The sequence below is a fragment of the Amphiprion ocellaris genome, chromosome 18 (assembly GCF_022539595.1).
Source record: "Amphiprion ocellaris isolate individual 3 ecotype Okinawa chromosome 18, ASM2253959v1, whole genome shotgun sequence".
Lineage (NCBI taxonomy): Eukaryota > Metazoa > Chordata > Actinopteri > Pomacentridae > Amphiprion > Amphiprion ocellaris.
Window position 1 is genome coordinate 2,986,184 of NC_072783.1, and position 24,746 is coordinate 3,010,929.

General features: G+C 40.9%; 1 protein-coding gene across 5 annotated transcripts in view; it reads left to right on the forward strand.

Annotated features, from left to right (window-relative positions):
* kansl1a (KAT8 regulatory NSL complex subunit 1a) overlaps positions 1-24,746 on the forward strand; it is a 39,575-nt gene that overhangs the window by 3,678 nt on the left and 11,151 nt on the right. For 3 of the 5 annotated variants that reach the window (XR_008599476.1, XM_023293478.3, XM_023293483.3), the window contains exons 1-8: positions 2,959-3,454; positions 6,263-7,736; positions 16,646-16,787; positions 17,028-17,111; positions 18,360-18,472; positions 20,484-20,625; positions 22,585-22,750; positions 23,289-23,444. Coding sequence is in view for 4 of the 5 variants with exons in the window: in XM_023293478.3 (XP_023149246.1) it covers positions 6,331-7,736; positions 16,646-16,787; positions 17,028-17,111; positions 18,360-18,472; positions 20,484-20,625; positions 22,585-22,750; positions 23,289-23,444 (2,209 nt within the window). In the remaining variant the exon portion in view is untranslated. Of the gene's footprint in view, positions 1-2,958; positions 3,455-3,530; positions 3,713-6,262; positions 7,737-16,645; positions 16,788-17,027; positions 17,112-18,359; positions 18,473-20,483; positions 20,626-22,584; positions 22,751-23,288; positions 23,445-24,746 lie in introns of those variants that run through there. The other 2 variants (XM_023293480.3, XM_023293479.3) reach the window with 2 other exon arrangements.

Consider the following 24,746-nt stretch of genomic DNA (forward strand, 5'->3'; position numbering starts at 1 on the left):
TCAAGATTATGAAATACTGTCACTACTTCGGTAGACAGTCAGCATAGAGGCACCAGGTTACCTTTTAAATCTACAAATGCTTTAGTAAATGTTAGGAAGACGTTTTGGGTGATTGCGTAATTTATTTATTACTGTGCTTGTCAGTTACAGTTAGAATCTGTATACTGTAATAAATAGGCAAAAATAGGTCATTAAATATTGTCAATATTCATTCTTATAGACTAAAATCAAACATTTTATTTTGATATTTTTTTAGCACAGCATTATCTGAAGTGAAGCCGTGTTCTTATCCTTATGTATTTTTATTTATGTGGCTAGTTTATTTATTTTTGGTGCTTTTTAGTTAGTTACTTCTTGCATACCATAATAAATAGACAGAAGTGGGTAAATTAAATTAAACCATTTTACTTCCAGTCTTCATCAAAATAGGTCATTAATTATTATCAGTAATTCGCGATATTAACTGAAATGTAAAAAAATCCATGATAAATTTATCAGCTATATCGCACAGCCCTGTCTTAGTTGATGCTAGGTTGTCATCCTTATTTATTTTTACGTATATGGTGAATTTATTTGTTTTTTTCCTGTATGTTATAATCAGTAGGCAAAAGTGGCTAAATTCTAATTAATTAAACCTTTTTGCTTCCGGTCTTCATTAAATCATTAAATAACATCAATAATTATAGATATGAAGTATTTAATCATGATAAATTTATCAGCCATATCGTTCAGCCCTATCCTAATTAAATGCTGTATTGTCACCTTTTTAAAAACTTTTATTTACATGGCTAATTTGTTTGTGTTTTCTAGTTCAAATTACTTCCTGTATATCATAATAAGTAGTTCGATGTTGATTCAATTCTAATTAAACCAATTTACTGCTGGTCTTTACCAAAAATAATATCATTAATTATCAGCTCTTACAATATATTTTTTTTATTAATGTTTCCAATTTATGTATTTATGTGTGCTTTTAAGTTCAAGATGCTTCCTGTATACCATAATAAACAGGCAACAGTGGTTAAATTCTAATTAAATGTATTCAGTTCTGGTCTCTATCAAAAATAGCTCAATTAATATTATCAATAATTAACAATGTTGATTTAAATAAATACATTTAATCATGATAAATTTCTCAGCTATATCCTATTTGGTGCTGTATTGTTATCCTTATTTATTTTATTTATGTAGCCAATTTATCCATTTGTTGGTTTTCTAGTCTAAGGTACTTCCTGTTTACCATAATAAATAGGCAAAAGTGGTCTAATTAAACCTGTTTACTTCTGGTCGATATCAAAAAAATATGTCAAGTCAATATTTGTATTATCAATAATTATCTGTCAACATTATTTTTTATGTGGCTAATATACTTATGATTTTTAGTTGAAGTTACTTTCTGTATACCACAATAAATAGACCAAAGTAGTTCAATTCTAATTACGCAGATTTACTTCTGGTCTTTATCAAAAGATAGGTGGTTAAATACTATCAATGATTATCAGTTCTCATCCGTATTTGTTTTACATTTATATGGATAATTTATTTATTTGTGTGTGCATTTTAGTTCAAGTTACTTCCTGTATGTCATAATGAAAGTAGTTCAGCTGAAACTGAAATTAAACATTTTATTGTGATAAATTTTTAAAGCACAGTCCTATCTGAAGCAAGGATGTGTTTGTATCCTTGTTTATTTTTATTTATGTGGCTAATGTGTTTTTTTTATTTTGTAGTTCAAGTGACTTCCTGTGTACCATAATACATAGACAAAAGTGGCTTAATTCTAATAATTTATATATATTTACTTCTGGTATTTATCAAAAATAGGTTGTTAAACATTATCATAAATGATCAGTTCTTATTCTTATTTATGGTGTATCCTTTTTTTACTAGTTTAAGTTACTTCCTGTAAACTATAATAAACAGGCATTAATTCTAATTACACCTATTCTGGTCTCTATCAAAAATACGTCCTTAAATATTACCAATAATCATCAGTTCTTATTTTTATTATTTATTAGTATGTGCTTTTTAGTTCAATTACTTCCTGTACACTATAATAAACAAGCTGTAGTGCCTAAATTATAAATATTATTTCCGTTTTTTAAAAAATAGGTCATTAAATATTGTCAATAATCATCAATTCTTATTTGTATTTATTTTTGGTGTGTGCTTTTTACCTCAAATTACTTCCTGTATACTATCATAAACAGGCATTAATTCTAATTAAACCTGTTCACTTCCGGTCTCTATCAAAATAGGTCATTAAATATCAATAATTATCAGTTTTTATTTATTTTTGCTTTATTGGTGTGTGCTTTTTAGCTTAAGTTACTTCCTGTGTACTATAATAAACAGGCATTAATTCTAATTAAACCTATTTACCTCTGGTTTCTATCAGAAATAGGTCATTAAATATTATCAATAATTATCCGTTCTTATTTTTTATCTTTTTTTTTTTATTTATTGGTGTGTGCTTTTTAGCTCAAGTTACTTCCTGTATACTATAATAAACAGGCAGTAGTGACTAAATTCTAATTAAATCTATTTACTTCCGGTTTTAATCAAAATAGCTCCATTAATAACGTCAATAATTATCGATACCAATTAAAATAAATATATTTAATCTTGATAAATCCCCCCAGTTATATCGCCCAGCCCTTCCTTTAAAACATGAGGCATATTTTCTGGTAGATCGGACGCTGAGCAGCAGCAGCAGTAATATTTCCAGTTTAACCAGCGGCTCCATTTACAGCCGCGCTGGGTGAACAACAAAGTGCAAAAAGTGACATTGCGCTATCTTTTTGGAAGACAATGCCCTCCTGTGGTATCTTCTTTTGAGCTTTTATGTCGTTTCTTATCTGCCCTTTACTCTAGTGGTGAGTATGAGAAATGTCTCCCGCCTACCAAGCGCGCGCGCACACACTCACTCGCACACACATACACACAGCACTTCTATGTTTGTCAGACTCAAATCCGAGGGAGAGGAGCTAGCCGCCATTTTCTAAGCGTCTCTCCCTAAAACGAGAGAAAAAGCCTCGCGTCAAACTGCCATCGGGATTACCTCTCGCTTACTGGGAATCGGACTTTCTGCCACAGGATTGCCGTGAAATCGCCTACATTTGAAGTAATTCGGCGTGGGAAGGACTGTTCCACGGCCTTGTCTTATATTCGCGGTGGCGGCGAGGCGAGCTAGCAGCCGAGCAAGGTGTAGATCGTTGATTCGCCCATTGCTCGAATCCGGAACGAAGCCGAGCGAGCGAGCGGCGCCGCGAACCGGGCCCCTTTTCCGCACCCTCGGCTGCATTTTTCCCCCCCTCTCGGACTAATTAATGGCAGAGTGATCGAGTCGGAGGTTTTTTTCGCGCGTGTGTGCCAGCACCCTTTTGGTTTTTTCCACTAAAACTGCAGGGGATTGTTGCCGAAATTCCCTCGGATAGTGCAACCTCGTCACGTGGTAGGTTCCTCCTTTTTCTTTGTTAGCGAGCTAGCTAGACTGCCAGGGTCTACTCCCAACTTCTCAGCTTTTGACATATCTGCATTAACATTACGTGCCGTGTGATCGCCCGCCAGCCTGCGAGGAAGCCCCACGGAGGGACCGCCGTGGATTTAAAACGGGCTGCGTGTATTTATTTCCTAATTACAATGCATACCGTGTCTCCGCTCTGCAATGGGTCGTAAAAGCGTTGTTTAAAATAAGTTGTGATCCTTACCAGTGAGTGTGTCTCCCTATTATGAGTGCACTGCCTCTTGTTTGGACTGTGATGCTATTGCAGCTTTTATTTTTAGCATTTAGTACACGTTACTTTGGGCGTTATTGACTTTAAACTAGCACAGTGCTGCGCGTAGGCTGCGTAGTCACTGACTTAAAATGTTTACTTGCCTAACGAGGTTTACGTAAAGAAGAAGAAGCGGCTGTTTTTCTTCTCCCCCTTCTCTTTTATTTTTTTGCTAAACAGAAAACAGCTAAGTTAACCAAACCGAAAGCAACATAAATCTCGCAGATAGTGTGTGGTTGGAGGGGCAGGCAGCGTTTCCACTGCAGCTGGCTGCTAGCTTTGCCGAGCAGGTTGTGTTTCTTGCATCAGCAGCTTTTCCTGAGCTAACGTTAGCCACAAGCGAAGCGCATTAATTTGCACGCAGTGTATATGTAGTGTGACACAGATATTTATCACCCTTTTCTTGTTAGTTTTGTGCTCGGATATGTGTGTGTGTTCTATTGTAATCGTTTGGTTTCTGGCACGTCTCAATGATACAAACACTGATCCTGTGCTGTATTTTTCCGCTCATAACCTTATTACTCAGTGATCACGGAGGCGCCAGGCTGCCTTTTTAAACCTACAAATGCTTTTTGTAAACATCAGGAAGACATTTTGGTGATTACGTTATGGTTGGCTAACGTTGGATGTGGACATTTTTTTGTCGCATCTCTAGCCAGACAGTTTACAGACATGCTGCCGTTCCGATGCGTGTATGTTGCTGTTGTGTGTTCGCCCCGGCTGGGTATTTAATTTACCCCCGTGTGGCATGAACTCGTTCGGTGTGTTTGGAGCGGAATGGGCGGTTTTAGGTAGATGAATTGCATTGCATAATCTGCTTCTGAAATACCAACATGGCGTAGTGCGCGCTGACTAGAAACTGCGGTGAAATACTGAGCCCCCATTCATCTCACCCTGCAGACGGTACACGGAGATGCAGCTCGCTTTTATCTCCCGTATCATTTGAAGGGAGGCTTTTGGAAACTTTAATCTGGATATACAGCCAGTGGGTATGATAGATGTGTTAACCGTGACAGCAAGGCTTCACCGTGATAACGCCATTGGTGCTCTGTGTACACGTTTGATGTGAGGATCATTTTGTGGCAGTTTTAATGGGAAAGGTTTAATGGTTTCAGCTGGAAATGACACAGGGACCCAGTCAGGATGACATCATGTGCTTTGAGCTAATGCTGGGGCCTAAATCCACCTACTTACACCGCCTGTGAGGAACCCTGCTGCATACAGACTTGCCAGGGCACATGTAGGGCAGTGGGGTTTGAGCAATTTGCATTGGCCTTTCCTGTTTCTTTCCCTCATCGGGAAAAAAAAGTTCCAGAGCTTATTCTTTAAAGAGGAGCCTTGTAAGTAAACGACAATGAAGGCTTGTTCACACAAGCATGGGTGTAGTGGGAATTATTTATTGGCTTGGGATTTAGCTCAGATGTCTGCTGTTATTCCATCTGTATCGTTAGCATCCCACTCCCCAAGGTCAGTGCATATCATTCATTTCTCTGTATTTATTGGAAGTGGGCTCTATGGACGAATGCCTTATTGGTGATTACAGTGGAATCAAATGACATTTCTGGAAATTTGAGCTTAGAGAATGGCCAGAAAGATTAAGAGTATGTTTGACCGTCTCGGATGTAATTCTCGTTCACCGTTTTTTCTCTGGTTTCTTTTAAGGATCATTTTTAGCAGCACTTGCAGCCAGTGGGTCAACAAAATGTCAATGAGTCACCAGTACATTTGATTAGGCCTTTAACTCGGTTTGTCATAGTCATTTACTTTTGCTTTTGTACTGAGTCAGTGAGTTGCACTTAGGATATTGAGCCCCAGTTTTACTGCATTTACATTGAATGTATTCAGTGGTAACTATTTACGAAATGCTGCTTTGTTTTTAGCTGCTGGTTAGTAATTTTCCATGCACTCTAAAGCCTTACAGAACCTGTACTACAAGTATTTCAGTTGTATGTTTTGCTGTATATGGATACAGCCTGTGATCATATCGTCTTCTGTTCATGAAGAATGTATGAAGTATGGAGTATGAAGAAATAGGGGGGAAAATAGCATTTATTGATGTCAAAGCATGTTTTCCTGTCTACAGCCTTGTCCGTACCACTGAGACTGAACTGTTGTGTTTTATTTCTAGTTATCCTTATCAGACGTTACCATCATTCACTGATTTGATTTGTGTCTAAATGCTTACGACTGCTCTAATACAAATTACACTTTGGTTGCTGGAGCTGCTGGTTTCAGTATTAAATCAGTATTTTAACGTGTGAAAGGTAGTCTCTGTTTGTTTATTGTATGTGTTGTCCATTCCTGTACAAGGCTGTGAATGTCACCTGTGACCTGATGATGGGAAAATATCTCCACCCAAGCCCCTCCCACTTAAAAACATAATTTGTGGTTGTAATGTCTTTTATGTATGCTTGAGTTCATCAGAGTGCTTTAATTAACTTTATTTGTTGTCTCCCCCTCCTTTATTTCCTCCGTGTTGTCTCCAGGCTGTCCTCAGGTGGGGCAGTAAGCGGGTGGTGTGGAGCAGGCCGCGGTGCCCGTCCCTCTGCACTGCATGGCTGCGATGGCGCCCGCTCTCACCGACGCCCCAGCCGAAGCTCACCACATCCGCTTCAAACTGGCTGCCCCATCCTCAAGTCTCTCACCGGCCAGTGCAGAGAACAACGGTAACGCCAGCAACATCCTCATCCATAGCAGCGGCCCCGCTAAGTGCAAGGCCACCTCCGAAGAGTGCCCTCTCGACTTCTGCGGCGGCGACCAGGAACAGCAGCAACAGCAGCCCCAAGCCGACTCTGTGTCCCAGGCTTCGGCCCTGGGCAAACTCCAGCCACTGGTGGCTTCTTATCTATGCTCTGATGTGACACCTGTTTCTTCAACTAAGGAGTCAATCAAGCTGCAAGGAGTCCTCATCAAACAGTCTGTGTTGAAAAGCCACAGAATACTGCCCAGCTCCCTGCTCAACGGCGGAGGAGACTTCCTCTTGAGGAAGAGGCAGGCGATTGAACTCTCTGGCGGCCAGCTCAAAAGCCTCATGAGTGGCAGCACCAACGGAAGTGGCCAGCCCATGGCACCTGTCAACGGCCTGGCCAAGAAGCTGGCCACTATGTCTGGCTCTGGCTGTGTGGTCGCAGTGAACGGTGACAAGCCCTCTGCTGCCACAGACTCTCAGTCCCAGAACCTACCCTTGGACTCTGAGACCTTGACAGCGACCTTATCAGGGCATATCCCGGTAAAAGGAACCCTTAAACAGAAGCATTCCTCTGGGGTTTCTCAAAATACAGATGGAAAAAACCTTGAACCACCAGTGCTCCAGTCAGTTGCACTTTCCCCCTTTACCCACAACAACCCTAACCCCACTGAACAAGTGAGTTTGGAGGAGGCTGATTCACAAACGCCTACTAGTCAGCCACAGGGTTCTGATAGGGAGAGACCAGGCAGCAGCCAGCAGGGATCCCCGCCTTGCACCCCTGCACCTCAGCCTCCTCTGCCCTGTACTTCTTCCTCGGACAGCCTCGATGCTCACGTTAGAGAACGCACCCTTCTCAACAGCAGCCGCCAAGCTGAGATCGAAAACCGGCTACGGCGCCTGCGCAAACGTCTTCAGGTGGTACAGGCTAAGCAGGTGGAGCGGCACATCCAGCAACAGCTGGGTGGCTTCTTGGACTCAGCTCTCAACAGGCTACTAGCTGGTAACCGCAAATCGGAGGCGGCGACCCCCACGGCCACATGGAGGACTGGACGCCACTCCTCGTCAAACAACAGAGACGGCCTGAGTCGCTTCCTGAAAAGCGGCTCCATGCCCTTGGAACTGGAGAGGCTGTATTTGAGCGGATCGGCCAACCTTCATTCTGCAGAAAGCGCCTTTGACTCAGATGTAACAGAAAGTAGCTCTGGAGGGGACTCTGACCTGGAGGAGGAGGAGCTGTCCAGAGTGGACATTGAGCAGCGACATGTCAAAATGTAAGTAATGGTGTCCTCATCCACTGAGACGAGCCTTTTTATCAGCTGTATAACACATTGTGAAGGTTCAAGTTGAATGTTGGAAGCAGCATTTATGTGAAAAATGGTTTCAAAGTTAACCGTTGAAGTTGGATTCATTAGAAGTTGACTTGATCTTGTTCTGCTAAAATAGCACCATGGTCAAGTAACTCACATTACTCTCACATTTCATGGTGCTGAGAGCTGCTCAACTGCCCAGTGAAAGTCCCTGTATTTTCCAGGCTCTGCAATATGCTACTCAGGCATAGCAGGTGCTAATGACAATTATAACTGGCTGCTCTGCCTCAGTAGTGGTTGGGTCAAACTCCAGGGAGGGGTAGAGATACAATTCGCCCAGAGAGCATGTGTAGTTGTGTGGGTGGTATCCTGTGGAGAACGCACAGGCTCGAATGGACTGAAAAGTAAAAAGCTCTCTCGTCATACAGTGCTTCCTCCTGAGAGAACCAAGGCTGAAACTGAACGTTCTGTTTATCTGCAGAGCGAACAAGTGAGCGCCCACAGAGCCGGTCGCTGTTTTGATTTAAACTGAAACCTAGAAGGAACATGGAGTTGGGGGGCCGGTGGTGGTTTTTTGCAAAAGGTGCAGGTTTTATGTTTTTACATGCTGCCTGTTGTGATGTCAGGTTTTCCTCAGCAGGGGCTTGCAAATGTATTCCATGGGAAGTTCACATCGGTGTACACATTTCTGTGTCATTAGTGTTGGGAAGGGGGAGGAAAAAAAAGTGCAGCAGGTGGTTCAGCAGTGTTAATGGACTTACTGACCTGTTTAGGATTGGGTAGATTATTAACAAAGTGGCTAAGAACACAGATTTTTATTGTCCTTTGCTGTGTTGACTTTAGACCTTTGACCTAGATATCTTCATAACCTAACAGGAAGCGTGTGTGTGTGTTGCATTCAGGACCAACAAGGACAAAAAACCTGCTTGTAATGTACAAAGGAAGTATTAGAGCAGTTCATGTGCACATTCATGGCATGTCACATTCTAGGAGAATGCGTTGTGTTGTGGACATTATTGTGGAGAGTGATTTATTGATTAAATCATAAGTATAATTGTCCAAACACAGCCAGCAAATAATAGTTTTAGTTGGAAAATTCCCACTTCATGTGTTCTTTTATTCTTAAACTGAATTTCTTCAGGTGTCTCAGAACATTTAAATCTCAAATTTGCAACCTTTTCAAGCTCATAACAAAAGATAAAGGCCAAAACTAGTGAGATTTTTTAGTGGTTTTGTATTCAGACTTTAAAAATCCTAAGTAATATTATAGATAATGATGGTTAATGTGAAGAAGCACGGAGGAAAAGGAATGTAAATCTGACAGCTGGGCAGTAGATATGTAGTGTGTGGCAAGGTTGTTTTCACCATGTTATTACCTAATTATAAAATTTAACATTTAGAAAATTAAAGCCAATCAGATGTTACAGTTGCATGACCATATTTAGATTAAAACTCCCCAGCATGTTTACTAAAAGGAAACACTTAAAGTTTGCTGTTAAGGGTGTGCAAAATTAATTAAAGATTGATATATTAATTATATCCACTTCAATCACAGCAGCCAAGATCAAAAACAGTATATTTTTGGACATGTAATTTAATTTTTTTTTGCCTCTTATCTCACTGCAAGAACTCCACTATTGAATATCTCAAGTGTGATTTAGTATTTTTTATTCTGGAATCAGTTGATTTGTCGTGTCATTAGAAGTGAGCAATGATGTTACATGAAATGTGTATCTCCACAGTTATAATAATTAATTTTATTTAATTATCTTTTAGTCGTGAAGGCAGGGAGGGGTTTGTGACATGGAAGTTGGAGTTGCTTTCCACAGATATTAATTCGTTCAATTCTTCAGGCAATTTTTAATCAGACATAGTGATTTGTAATAACGGATGAGTTTGTCAGGAGGTCAGGGGCTATATCAGGGTCATGGTGACAGAAATGGGAAGTTAGATACCAGATAATTGCATTTCCTAAATATAAATGCAAGACAAAAGAATTTAAGGTTAACATTTGGATTAGTTAAGGTCCATCCAGTTGTTTATGACTTAGAGTGATTCATATCTAAGGGTTGGATTTAACCTTTGTTACAGAACCACTTCAGCACATACACTTGTGTTGTACATTATTAAGCATGATTTAGTTTCATGCACACGCATAATTGTGTTTTCATGCTCTGATCAAAACAAGTGGCTCCTCTTCAGAGAGCACCTGAAAGACATTAGGTTAGTATTTAGATCAACAGTAGGGTTTGGGCAGCTGCTTCAGTACAATGTTAATGACTCATACCTAGCTCATTACAGGCATCACAGATTTCCTTCTCTAAACGGGCCCATCATCCTCGAATAAATAATCGGACAAAATTCCTAGTAGCTCATCTTTTCCTCGTCTGCTTCGGTCTGATCTGCAGTTAATCTTCTGCTACAGCAAACTTGATGCATCTTGTTCCTGCTTTACCATGAAAGCCTGTCAGCAGCCAGCCATTATAAAGGCTTTATTGTGAGGCAGCAACAGCTTCTTGCAACCTTAGTCACTGCTAACAAGTGGTAACTCCTCTTTGTGCTTTAAAATAGGTCTCCGTAAACACACACTTTTTCCACTGCCTTTTTTCCAGTTAATTAAATGCTGTTAAATAGCTTATTTCAACCTGTTTGGCAGCAAGTATGATCAGTCTATAGACACAAAAAGCAATGAACTTACAGGACATTTTTCTGTCTTCTCACTGTTTCATGAACAAAAATGTCTTTCACGCTTGAGTAAATAAAAATCCAATTTACAAAAGTGGTTGAAGATTTTATGTTTAGCTTTGTAGCCTTGACTAAAATCTCTTTATAGACACCAAAAATTCCTCCACTTTTGTTTCTGTACAATATTTACCTAAGTCTTAATTTCTTCGTTAAAAAAACCCAAAAGTGATTAATCAGTAGCTGTAGATGCTGACCCACATAAAAGCCTGCTGAAGCAAGTGTTGAGCCTGTTCTGTAGTTGTGTACATCTCTGCAGGAGTTGCATGAAGCAAACCAATGTCATTTTTCACTCATAATTATAGCTTCAATATGAGAGCAACTAGTTCAACCATGTTTTGTGAGAGCAGGAGAGTGCTGTTGGACTGTATTGCTTGCAGAATTATGCATTTTGAGCACAACAAACAGGCTCAACGAGCTACTTTAATGTGCTCAGATGCTCTTAAATAAGCCAGATTTTGAAGTTGTGTATTGCTGTCAAAGAATCATCCGTCACTTAAAGGTTTTACAAATGTTTGCCCAGTGGCAGCACATGTAAGCTTAATAATTCCTTGTACACTGAGTGAAAGCTACCTTGGGAATTCAAAACTGTCCATGTGTAATGCCTTCATAAGCAGCTGCACATTGTGTAGTCATTCATCCACCAAGTTAAGAACTGGTTCTCAGCTCCCAGAAGCCTTACCTTGCTGTGAACATGTTAGTCCTGCAGGAAGTGAGGTGTGTGTAAAGAGCCATAAAGCCACATTTTCACAACTGACACTTTGTCTCTGTTACCAATTACTGGCTTACAGCAGTACACCAGTAAACACTACAGACAATGTGATGTTTTCTTCATGTAGCAGCACCTCAATTATTTAACGTCAGCAGTGTGGACAATAACCTATTTGGGTTGTTTGTTTGGATGCATTGCATTGCTTCCAACTAATCCTGTCATCTCCGTCTATACTGTAGACATGGTTTCCCGTATCTTAGAGGATTGGGGCCCAGCCAACATCTGTTGCTGTGCTTATGCTGCAGGGCCTTTCTGCTCCAGCCAGTGTGTCTGTCTGTGAATGTGACGTCCATAACGGCCTCCACCAGGGTGTGGGTGCTGCTGGTTTCTGCAATGAATGTTAGTGCCAGTCTGCTGTTTTATATACGAGGTGCTGAATGAATTGGATGCATTAGGTGAGGCATGTTACTTTGAGCACGGGTTGTTCTGTGTTAAGAAGCGAGTGGGCACCAATTCTTGTTTCTGAGGCAACAATAATGCTCATCAGGAAATCTCAGATCTTACATAATGGCTCATAGACAGAACAGTGAAAATGTTTGAAATTTTGTAATCTGACCAGCTCCAAAACATTCCCCAGGTTTTGCAGATTATTATCTGTCAGATGATAAAAGTACAGCTAGATGATCCGGAGTACATGTTGCCCGTGTGATCTTCATGCAGCAGGACGTTTAAAATGCCTGTCTGCCTGCTGCTCGGGAGTTAGGGTGACTAGGTTGGCTGAGACTACAGCGTGCCTTTCATGCTCATAGCTCAGCATTACTCTGCAGTCTGAGTGGCTCAGCTATGTTTTTCCTTCTTTTCATTGCCCTGTGCATGTGTATTCACGTATGTATGTAAGCGCCTGTATAGGTTTCTGTCCTGCTTAACACATCTGGACGCGTTTAGCTCGACCCAAGTTCCTCAACACGAACCCACAGGCGTTACATAACCCCCCTCTTTTATGTAATGACTGCTGCAGCTCTCTGGCTGAATTTGCCCTCTCTAGTTTTTCCTGCCCCACACCCTGTCCTGTTGGCCTGCCTCATTCACAATCCCAGCTCCCGAGCAGTTTCTTCCTGTTAAAAGATGAGTTTAAACAGCTGTCCTGTGAAACTCCAGCCAGCTTTCCTGACACGTCAGAGTAAACCCATAAAATAAGAGCATTTTTAATCCCTAAATGTTTCAGTGTTGGGACAATTTTCAGCTCTTTAAATGTGTTTGAAAATCCTTGACTCTAGAGAACAAAGAAATTCAAATGACAGCTGCTGCTTTGATTTCTCTTGCTCTTGTTTCAGACCATGAATGATGACTGACTGGTTTGTGAGGCGTAATTGCAAAGTGGTTTTGTTTCGCTTCATATGGAACGGCAGAGTGTCTGCAGGTCTTTGTTTTGCTGTACCTCTATTCATTACAATGTTACCCTGAAAGATTTTTGTACAAGGAGGGCTTGTTTTAAAAGTATGAACGTTGGTTTGATAACAGACAAATTATGGCCTTATTAGTTGTGTGTTTGACTGGGGATAGGTGTTTTTTTTTTTGTATGTGTTTGGAGTTGATATTGGGCAAGCTTTCTTTCGCTGCACGGGTGCAAGTCCAGCTCTGATTAAAAATGTTTGGAAGTTCAATAACTGCATTTAATAAACATAGCTGGCTCTGCAATGTTGCTTTAACTGCCTCGTATAATCTTGTATTTACAAGATCTCCAGAGAAGTTTTGAAGGGTGCAGCCTTTCACTGTTGTGGCAGAAAAGTTCTTGAGAGCTAGCTTGAAATGTTTGGAGACCCTTACCCCTCTCTTCAATGCCAGCCTCAGCAAATTGGGGAATTTCAAATCAAACAGCAGCTCTTTTAAAGTCGTGGCACATCTGCAGAACTTAAGCGTAACAAGGAAATTACTGTTCGACCATGCCGGAAATCAGAAGTGTTTATAGTTGTTCCAAGCGGCCACACAGGAAGGTGGGGTAAAAAATAAGCCAACGCAGGGATTTACGAGCGCTGATATTGTTCAAAAGCAAGAATAGGTGCTCATTTTCAGACAGTCTTTCCTTGGTTGCATTGATGAGGTTGCATTTAGTTGTACACATGAAAGTTAGCTAAAGAAAGAAGCACAATGCCCGGCTTCTCACTCACCTTCATACAGCTGGCCAATAATTGTGGCACCAAGTGGGTGCAGATGTCTGCTGGTCGGTTACAGAAAGTTCCAGATAATGGCGGACACCCTGTATCCGATGTCTGATCGGTGTTGGAGGGGGAGGAGGGGGCTTCCCGTAACTATCCGATCATCTCGCATGGAGTTTGGACACACCATCAATGCAGCCGGAGTTAGGAGAAAGTACAGATCCAGGCTGCACTTTGAACTGTAACTCAGACCTGTAGTTTTTGTGCGTCTGCATGTCAGAGAAAGCAGCTGATCGCAGGTGATGTTCACAGCCTGCAGTGGAAATAACCTGGGATTTGCTGCATGTTTTGTTCTATTTCAAGCCAGAATAATTCACTAAATTTATGTATTCTCTGATATATCTTTGTGTGTCCTTGGTGTTTTCTCACACAGTGTTTTAAGCATTGTTGTGCATGCAGAAAAAGATTGCTTTCTGGTATTATTTTATGCAGTTCTAATTGATATTCAAATGGAGTTTGGAGCATATTGTTAAAGTTTGATATGATGGTTAAATAAGCAGAGCAGAAAATGCGCTTCGTATCACTGCGCAATGTCAAAATATGTTGCATGTTTAGGGGGTGACTATGCAGAACAGTAAAAACAATGAGTCTGTTACCTTATTTGACAGAAATCCTTGCATTTTTCTGTTATTTCTCATAATTTTATAAACAAGCATATGTTACGCTTGAGTAAATGGAATCCCATTCAACAAAACTGGTTAAAAATTGCATTGCTGCTTTTCTTGTCAGTTCTTATCATTGTGTTGTTTGTGGTTTTCCTTTGGGGATAACTGAAACCTCTTTGTGAGGCGCCAAAAAATACCGTATGCAGGAAGAAGCCTTCATGTCAGTAAATTCTGATAAAACATGGTTTGCATGTGTGTTAAAACAGAACCGCTTTCACTCAGGAGAATTGCGCATATTCACTATAATAAACATGCTTGTGGTGTTGTGATTAAATGATAAACAAAAAGTGGCAGAGAAGATACTGTTAAGTGTACATGATAATCACGCAGCCAAACAGAAAGTTAATCCACCAGCAAATTCTATGTCCACATGGAGAGGAAGTGCACCCCCTCCCTCCAGTATTATCAAGCGCATACTATGGAGTGTGGCGAGAGATGATTAAAGTAGCGCAGATTTAGCCAGATGACTGACTGCACAGCACATACATGTAGCATGTCAGCATCCAGAAGAGAGCTGGTTGTTGAAGGATGAAGGAGCGTCATGTAGAACATCAGGTGCATCAGAGCCCTGCAAGTTTTCAGCGGCGAGCTTTGGCCACGCTGTTGGTTTTGGAGAGGTCGTTATGGTATAGCGGTGCCTGGCAACATGCAACATATGTGCTGCATCCAGAGAAGCGCCACAATGGAGAATGTGCTGACGGCCAGAAAACGGCTGCTGTAGTGATTGCCACTGGTGCTTTTGTGTGTGGGAGTAGGGGGAGGAAAATGTGTCCTGGTTAGAAGGGGGGGTGGAGATTCTCATGGCAGGAGGGGGAGTTTTCTTAATGCTCCTCCTCCGTCACTCTGACGATTGAGGTCATTGGACTTCTAATGGCCTCTGTGTGTTTGTGTTTTACTAAACTGCAGTTTTAGCTCTTCCTGCATCTCTTTCACTGTAATGTGTGACACTGGTCGTCCATTAGACCCTGAGAACTGCTGAGTTGGTGCTGGTGTAAGTCGATCCTTATGAGATGGGATCCACTGAGCTGAACCTTTCTCAATCATGTCTGTGTTGCTTCTTTGTGACTTTTTAGCACCGCTTTGCTTGCCTCTGTAGGCCAGCCAGGGCATGTCTGGTCTTGCCTCGCTGGTTTGATTGTTTTGTAGAATACATCTTGCCACAATGAGAATAAACCTCCTTGAGATCGTTTAGCAGTTCGCCCTCAGGGTTGTTACACCTGCCCGTCCTCCCTGTTGGCGGATCAGTTGTCCACCCACCACATGGCGCTCAATCTCAGAGCGATTTGTGAGATGTTCGGTGCAACAGAGTTTTGCGCCACTGGTGTTGTGTTGAGAGGAGCCTCCACAGGGACTGGTGGAGGCATTGATCTGATGCACTATCCATGGGCGTGTTCAGGAGCGTTGCGGTGTTTGTGAACATCCACCACCTGGTGTGTTAGAACAGTGCATGTTTGTTTATCTGTGCAGAACAGGATCGAGTCTGTAGAAGAGGAAATGCGACTAGCAGGAAGTGCTGCAGCTGTATTTGCAGCAGCCTGCTTGGTTCTGTTTTGGAGCGAACGCGCCATCAGTGGGCAAATGTGGCAGCAGTGTGAAGGCAGGGATCATGTTTGATTGCACTGATTGGTGGCTGATGTCTGCGTCAGAGCCACAAGAACTCTCCTTCCACTCAGCTCCACAGTAAGACAGGATTCCTGGTTGGATTATTGGTTATCCCAGTGTCTGCTGCACTGTTCCCTGACCCAGCCCCACCCCCTCCAGCACCCTCTGGCCTGTACATTGCTTATAAAGCCCGTCTGTTCCTCTCCAGACTGCCAGAGCTTCCAAGCCCTTGTTGCACCCGTTTTTACTCCCCTCTTCCTTCCCTTCCCTTCCCCTTCTCCCTCTCTCAGCAGTAGCCCTTCTTGACTTCCTCCGTCCTGGTGGAGCTCTGGAAATTGAAAACAGAGATGGGGTGTGTGGAGGAGAAAGCACAGAGGAGTGCAACGTCTATCTTTGTCTGCCATCTGAGTCATTATTTTCATTGTTCAGTCACTGCGGCCTGTATTTTGATGAAACTGCGCCCTCTGTGGTCGCTGCTGCTCAGTGCATGAGCAGACATTTTCCTCTCATGTCTGCCTTTGAAATGCCCATTCTGTGTGTCATACTGGTAAAATGGAGTACTCTGCTCTCTGTTGGCACTCATTCTGTGCAATGGAATATATTGATGTAATGGAAATTCCAATTTTTCACTGCATCCACTTTTAAAATGCATACCGTATCATATTATTTTTTGACTATAATGCTTTTCCAGGCTGCCTGCAGCTGCCATTGCTGGGAGCTTTCTATAATGCTGATTCACTGACCTCTGCAGTCTGACAGGGGAAATGCTCTATATGTCTAGCTTTAATGTTTTATTAGTACTTCAGTATAACACATGAACACATGGGCTTTCTTTTTGGGAAAACGAATCACTACATTTGTAGGATTTCTGTTGGACTATCTCACCCAGAATCTCTCCTTTTAAAACAATCACTCACGCCGTCTTTTTACCCCCAGATGGAAGCGGGCAGAGAGCCGCTACACCGTGGAGAGAGCTGCTATAATCAGCCACTGGAACTGGCTCCAGGCCCACATCTCGGACCTGGAGTACCGCATCCGACAGCAGACCGACATCTACAGACAGATCCGCGCCAGCAAGGTCAGTCACTCCCATTTGTTAGAAAAGTCTGTGCAGTTTATGTGAAGAAAAAGACATTAAGCTCGTCTTTCGGCGGCTGTAAAAATCAAGGAAGATGCTTTTAAATGTTCCCTCTGAAGCCGTGTGGTGATGAAGAAGCCGCTCTTGCCTATGGGACTCAGTCTTGTTTCTCTATAATGCAGTTTTACTGGTACTTTATGTTTCGGATAGAAGTGTAACATGTATTTCTTGATTTGACAGGGCTCAGTAGAGTTGGGAGGTGTCGCCCCCAGTGCTGTGCTCGCCGGTGGGACAGAAGTGAAGACTGAGCCTGTAAATACTCAGGTAAGCCAAGCAGAGTGCTGCATTTTGCCTCCTGGTGCTTCAAATGTAAAGCAAAATCTGTTTAACCTTGTGCTTACGTCTGGCTCTCACGTTCTGTATCTCACTGAGCAATCCCAGTCGGTGAGTCTCAGCAGGATTTCTCAGATTTTTTGTGATAATTAAGAAGGAAATGTCTCAGTTTGCCTGTCTGTATATGGTGATACATTGCAATCATGATTAAAAATTGCGAGGCCGTCCGGGGAAAGGATGCCCTCGCTTAAGTAACTAACAAATTACAGCAAGACTGAGCCTCCAGAAACATTCAGCTGTAATTTAGGTTTGCACTGGATTAACTCTTGAAGCTTCTCAAAAGAACATGCCGACAATAATAATGATTACACAAGAGAGAAATCGGTTTCTAAATGCATGAAGTTTGCAGTTTAATTTTTGATTTGAGTACTGGATGTTATATTAGTGGGTAAATGTATAATGTTGTGTTGGTGTTGATTCGTGATAATCAGTGAAATATTCAGCTTGTTTGTTCTTGCAAATCAAAGCAAAGGTAGAAATGAAATGGTAAGTGTCCACAGGAAATTGTTTCTTTTCATCCGTCCCTCAGGTCTGAATGAATTGGACAAAAAATGGAGCTGTGTAATAAGCTTCTTCTACATTCATATCCAAATATTTGCCAAATAATTTATCACACGATGAATCTGTCTCTTTAGATTTGTTTGAATTATAGCAGATCTACGACTGTGTGGCCTCTAATCATGTTGGTTTACATTTGGTCGACTGCATTGTGATTAGCTGTACTGTCAGCTCTCTCTTTAACCTTGCTAAATGATCTCTTTGCTGAGAATAATCTGCTTTCTGCGTTAAACTGCTGAATTAAAATGACAGAATTGTGGATCCGCGCAAGTGTAGTTAGTGAAATGAACAAAAGGCTTAAGTTTTAAATGAAAACCACAAAACTGGGTACGTTTGTGTGTAAAACCTTGTGAGGAAATGGCGCCAAGCTATGCATCTTGATGACAGCACAGGTTTTTAAAAGCTTTGGAAGAGCCCGGCCCTTTTTCACAAATCTGGACTGAATAATTCAAGGCCACGGGACCGGGATGATTCAGTTTGTCTATTATGTAGTTTCCTTAAATATCCTGTGCTGGTTAAGTGCTGTTGGTCTTGTGTTCGTGCGCCAGTTATCGCGAGGTGTCGTCTCACTGTTTTGTTTTTTTTTTTTTTTTTTTTTTTTTGTCTTATCTGTTGATGCAGGATGTTGGTTCAGAACGGCTGGAGCACACAGGCGCCGCCCACATCACCAACACAGAGCAGTCGGGCCCTTGGAAAGGTCAAAACGGGCAGCCAGTTAACGGCGTCCTCAGCAGGTACAGCCTGGCAATGATTACCTCATTCCAAGTTCCCAGAAAGGCAGCAGAGGCTCTGATAAACACAACAAGGGAGTTCTTGATAATAATGGATTTTTGGGTGGGGGTTTGCTGTTAAGAGACGCCGATGTTACTCAGAGCTGCAATGATTAGTCGCTTAACAGAGACCTTTTTATCAGCAGACATTTGGGTTTATCATAGCTGGGAAAGAATAGGTGTAATTGATACATTAAACACAACTGCATTCCATTCAGATTAGCAGGTTTTAGGATTCTTGGTTCACTATTGTCTTACTAGGACACTACATGGAATTTTTTTCACTATGAAAAATGTCTACAAGCAAAAAAAAAAAACCAAAACTGCAGATTTACAAATTTCGCCTCCACAAATGTGAGGATTTAATATTAACAATAATTCTTTATGGCTGTGTGAAATAATAACCGGCATATTTTGCTATTTTCCTCACGTCACAGACAAAATGATCAACTGTCTGAACTCTAAGCAGTGTCTGGATGTTCTATTTTTCTCCTGTCAAGGTTTTATTCACTGGTGCGTCTTTTATTTTTTAATTTTTTTCCTGCAATATAAAGTCCTGCACCTCTACAGAAACAGCACAACCATGGCTAGAAGCAGAGAGAACTCAAAAAAATGTCTTGTTCTGTGCAGTATATCAATTGAAATTGAAAAAAAAATCTTGCAATCAACATGTGTTTTCTAACAAAAGTGTTACCAATATTGAAAAGAAAGATATTTTTACTACTTCTACAAACTTGTTTTCACGCTACTCTTGAAGACATTTCACCTGCAGAATGTACTGTTTTAGCCAAGCTGTAGATCTAATTTGTTTCACTGCTTGTTTCCTCTCTGCTTTAAGTAAACACTGCCTGCAGTTAAGCCTAGCAGTCCCTTTTTGTGAACAGAATCTGGTAGAACCAGGTGATAAATAATCTGAAATATCATAATTTTAAACTTATACGTTAAACAAGCAGTTCAAGGACTGTCGGAAAGCTAAAAAAATCAAACAATTGGTTCAGTTTTTACAGTTTCTGCCTCTGATAAATGGTGTAATATTGACTTTTTCACAATATAGCTTTTGAGAAAACATGCCTTTCAGATCTACTGGCAGTTTTTGGAAATCAGAGGATTAATTGAGAAAATAATTGTTGCTTTTTCATCCTAAACCAACAATACGTTATGAAGATTTCACCATTAAATGTCACAAATATTAACATTCTGCTCGACTGTCTTTTCTCCTCCTCAATATTTATCTTCTCCAGAAAGTAAAAGCTTTTGTTGTGGTTCCATTGGAGGCTGTGAATCTGAGCCTTCCTCACTGTGTTGCTTTGTTGTTTGTCTCACTGAGAATTTGCTCTTCTATATACTATAGTAGCCAAGCTGCTATTGTTTTATTTAGCTCTAAATCTGTCTAATTTGTTTCAATACTTGTTTCCTCTCTGCTTTATGTAAATACTGCCTGCAGTTCAGCCTAGCAGTCCCTGAATTTTTTTTGCCACATTTACAATCATGACTTCTCAGTTGCAACAATAGACATTTTTGTTTTTGTGAACAGAATCTGGTAGAACAAGGTGATAAATAATCTGAAGTGTCATAATTTTAAACTTGTATGTTAAACAAGCAGTTCAAGGTTTGTCGAAAATCGAACAACTGGTTCAGTTTTTACAATGTCTGCCTCTGATAAATGGTGTAATATTGACTTTTTTTTTTTTTTTAATGTGTCTTTTGAGAAAACATGCCTTTCAGACCTATGGTAAGTTCTGGGAAAATCTGAGGATTAATTGAGAAAATAATCGTTGCTTTTGCATCCTAAACCAGGAATAAGCATGAGGATTTTCCAATTAAATATCACAAATATTAATATTCTGCGCGACTGTCTTTGCTCCTCCTCAATATTTATCTTCTCCAGAAAGCAAAAGGTTTATTTTTTTAGTTTTCGTTCCATCGGAGGCTGTAAATCTGAGCCTTCCTTGCTGTGTTGTTGTGTTTGTGACAGGATGGCGGAGAGTGCGGACACCAAGCACCAGCAGCCGTCGGCCTACGACAGCACATGCGTGGCCGCTCGTACACGACCACTAGTCAGCTGCCGACGACGGCGGCTCATTCAGCCCAACACTGTGCCCAACCTCAACGGCAAGGTGAGTTTTGCGCTCTGTGAGGTTTCCGTTTAAAAAGCGCTTTGATGCTGAGATCTTGGTGGAAGATGTCCAACATTTGGTTCCACATTTAGATGCAATGAATGGACTTTTATTCTGAGATGACTCTTGTGTGCTTCAGGCTGAATTTAACAATTAGTTCTCTGATCTGTAATCTAAGAAATGAATAAACAAGGGATGGCCGACTTACTTATGTTAAAATAGAGCATCTTTCTGCGACGTCAAAGAACAAAGAGGAGTAATCGCCCTTGTGACAACTCACAAGTTTTAGTTGAGCAAAATAGAAACATGGGCCAATTGTTTGTGCTTTTCCCCCAAAACGCTAAGACATAGTGTGACTTTTACTGCTCTAAATGTGTTATTATGAGGCTCTAAAGTCTGTGTAAAAATGTTAAAAATGTGTTCTGAGGCCAAATTTGTTTATTAATTCAGTAATATTAGAAAGCCCTGAGGTTGGTCTGATGAAGATGCTGGTTTCCAGTTGGCACATCAGCCCAAATAAATAAATCACTTTAGATCTGAAATCACAAACACACACTGTAGATGCGGATTGTCTTTGTTTCTGCTGTGGACTCGTTTATCCAAACACACAAGGCAACTTAAACTCACTGGTTCTGCCAATGACGGCACCAGATGTCAGCGGAACAGGAGGAAGACGGTTGCTTTGGCCTCATTCACTAGTGACAGATTATCCTTAAATCCCAGTTTTCTCTGTTGGAATTTGTGGAACTGCCCAGAGTGAAATGTCACTGCAGAATCGGCTCTTTTCTCACCTCATCATTCTTAGGATTTGAGGAAAATATCAAACGAATAGTGGGATTTTATTCGTGATAATACATATTTTTAAGTGAATAGCAGTTTCTGGGCTCTGGATATTCGGCCCCAATTAATGACGAATATCCGAATATTTGAGTTTGCTTCGTAATGTCCGGGGGGGGGGGTAGAATCCAGATATTTGGATCTCAAATACTCGGATACCACTGTCAGGACCGAATATTCGGGTCCAGCCCTAGTATTTACTGTATAATAGATTAAAAAACATACAATGGAGCGTAAACATGAGTAACCATCAAATGTGTCCGTCACACAATGAGGACGACATAAATTCATAAAATTATTCACAACAGGTTAAACTCTGACTCAGATGTGCTATAAAATGTACAGAGCTTTGCCGTTCAATAATCGTACTGCTTGAACGACATCAATATGCATCATAAATAACCCCTGAAAGTTCCTCAAATTAAATAAGTTACAGCAATAGTTTAATTATTTAGTAGCGTCATTCATTTTGTATAACCTAAATTGCAGCGATTCGCTACCTGCAGTGTTTTTAAATTTCTTTTTCAAATTGTTCAGTCCTAGTTGTGGTTATGCTGTCCTGATGCTAATGTGCTCAAGTTTGTTTAATGTTATAATTTTAGGTGAAAAGTGTGATTCCAGTGCATCATTAAACCATGATTTGCACGCAGAAATAGTACAGATAAACAGTCGAACACAGTCCCTTCTCGTGTTTTCATTGATCGCTGTCTGACGTTTGTAGTGTGTTGAGGAACAAATGGCTTTTAAAATTTTTATTGAGGAACTCGCATCGTTTTATAATGCCATCACTTTCCTGTTTTTTATTTACTCTTAACATTTAAATACAAAGATAAAGTCACATCATTTCATTAGCATTTGTAATAAATCAGTTTGCAGTCGAATACCAAGCAGAACTAACATTTCTGAAAAGACGCAGGTATATCAAAAAGGACAACAGAACAGCATGGTTTCTGGTGTGACTCACTGAACTCCTGCGGTGTGTTCAGTCGCAGAAAACGTCTAAAATCTACTTGTTCTTCGCTGATTAATAAGTGTATAATAGCCGTATCTGTGCATAAGTTTAAGTGAATGTTGTCAGTTTGGCCGTAATGATTCAGCGAGCCTTCGTTTGTCCACCTGCAGGCCCAGAGGAGCAGCTGTGTCCAGTGTAGCTGCCGGGTGAACCCCAGCTGTGTGATGTGTGGTGGCTGGTCCACCCCCAGAGAGGACCCTCAGTATGAGCAGCCCACCCTGGAGCGCCTGTCAAGACTGGATCTTGGCGTCCACCCCATCCTCTCCTTCCCTGACGGTGAGTGCTGGGCTCCTCGCTCAAAGGAGAGCTCAAGTTTACGCAGCCATTTCCTACTTTACATCCAGAGGGGAAGACAAACAGGGAGTGGCCGTAGAGACGAGGCAGCGCAGGAAGTTCCTCCAGAACAATTTCAGTCGTTTAGACAATCTTTTCTATCTCTAATGTGCATTGTAATTCCTCTGAATAAGTGTTGTTTTCTGAGGCTTTGCTCCCTGTTTTCATTACTGCTGTGCTTTTTATATTTCCTTGTGTAATGCGGGATTCACTCGGATCAAGCCATCTGTGTAATTATCGAGGAATTTGTTGTCTTTTATCGCAAATACAAAACAGGAACTACACACATAATTAAGACAAATGGTATTTACAACCGAGAGACGGCGGTACATTTAGTATAAGCTCGTACAGTGGATTGCCTGCGGCTCTTTACGCATCGTGCATGCCTTTGTGTGCTGCTAAAGTACAGATGGCAGATCAGTAAGAGTCCAGCTGGTTAAATCTCCTCATTTAGTGTGTCTCTCTCCTGTGTCTCCCTCAGACGTTTGTATAGGTCTACGTCTGCAGCAGGTGATGAAGACCCAGTGGCAGACCAAGTCGCTGGAGAGGAGCAAACCACTGAAGAAGCTCTCGCTCAAACACAAGCTGTCCTCGTCCAAAGAGAAGCACAAGTTCACCAACTCGCTCATGGCAGTCAGTAAGTACAAAAAACCATCTGAGGCACAGATTTATTCCCTTTAGCAAAGTCATACCTGCAGAGGTGTGCTCTAAACGTGGACAAGTCCCTGAAATTATCTGATTAAATATAGTTTCACCTTCAAAACGTGGTGAAATAGAAGAATCTCTACTGTACGAAAAGGAAGTTGTGAAAGCTCATTCTGACACAGTAACTGTATACTACTGCAGCTTATTTAATTCCAGCTGTTTTTACTTCACACTGCACTTTCTCCACAGTGAGCGATTCATTTCATAATGCCACAGGGAGAGACAGTTCCCAGAAGGGAATCTGCTTCATGAGAAACACAGCAAAAAGAGATGTTACTGAGAATAAGTTGCTTCATTATTTAGGTGACAGAAATTTGGCAGCTGTTTTCATAGAGCCAAATATTTGCCAAATAATTTACAGTTGAACATAGAGAGCTCTCAACTTAGATATTTAAAATAATAATAATAATAAAAAAATGAGATGTTGGATGCAATAAAGTACTAGAGACCACCGTATGTTCTCAGATATTCAGATAAGCTAAAGTCTGACTTAAAAGGTTTAAAGCACTCAGTAAAGTTGGATTTTTGGACTTAACATATAATTTGTATTTATTGTTTTTATCCACTGGGTGAGTCTGATTTTAGCTCCTTATTATAAATGTTTGTCGCAGTTTTTTCTGATTTTATTTAGAAATGCCACCCATGTGTGCAGAATCACGTGTGAGAGGAATGTCAGCTGCAAATACATTATAAATACATTCACGATTTATTTGTTTTTTGTCAAAAAGGCACAATGACATGGTATCATTTAACCCACAGTCACTTCCCTGACGATATTTTTTACCAACAGAATTCTCAGAATTTAGTGTAACCAGTTAAATTCCAATCTGCTTGACATTTTCTCCCCCAAACCTCCTCAGAGATATTAAACTCTCCCTTCCTTTCCATGTTTCTTTCTTATATATAGTATATTTTCAGAGTCTTTTTTGCATGTCATGGATTTTCACAGCGACAAGATTATCGTCCTTAAGCAGTTTCCCTTCGGGTATCAGTAGAATATTTCTGATTCTGTTGCGATTCCTGTTTGACCTGTTTTTAAAGCTACACCCAGGTTGTGGTTAAAAAGGCGTCTATAGAAATCATTAGTTTTTTCTTTCCTGATTCCACTTTCTCAAATGTGAGGATTTCTTTTCCTGTTTGTCATGTGACGGTAACCTGAAAGAGGCTTGAATGCATTTTATAATCAGTGACTTAAATGTTGGGTTACAGATGCACATTTTTGATTAATTTAACT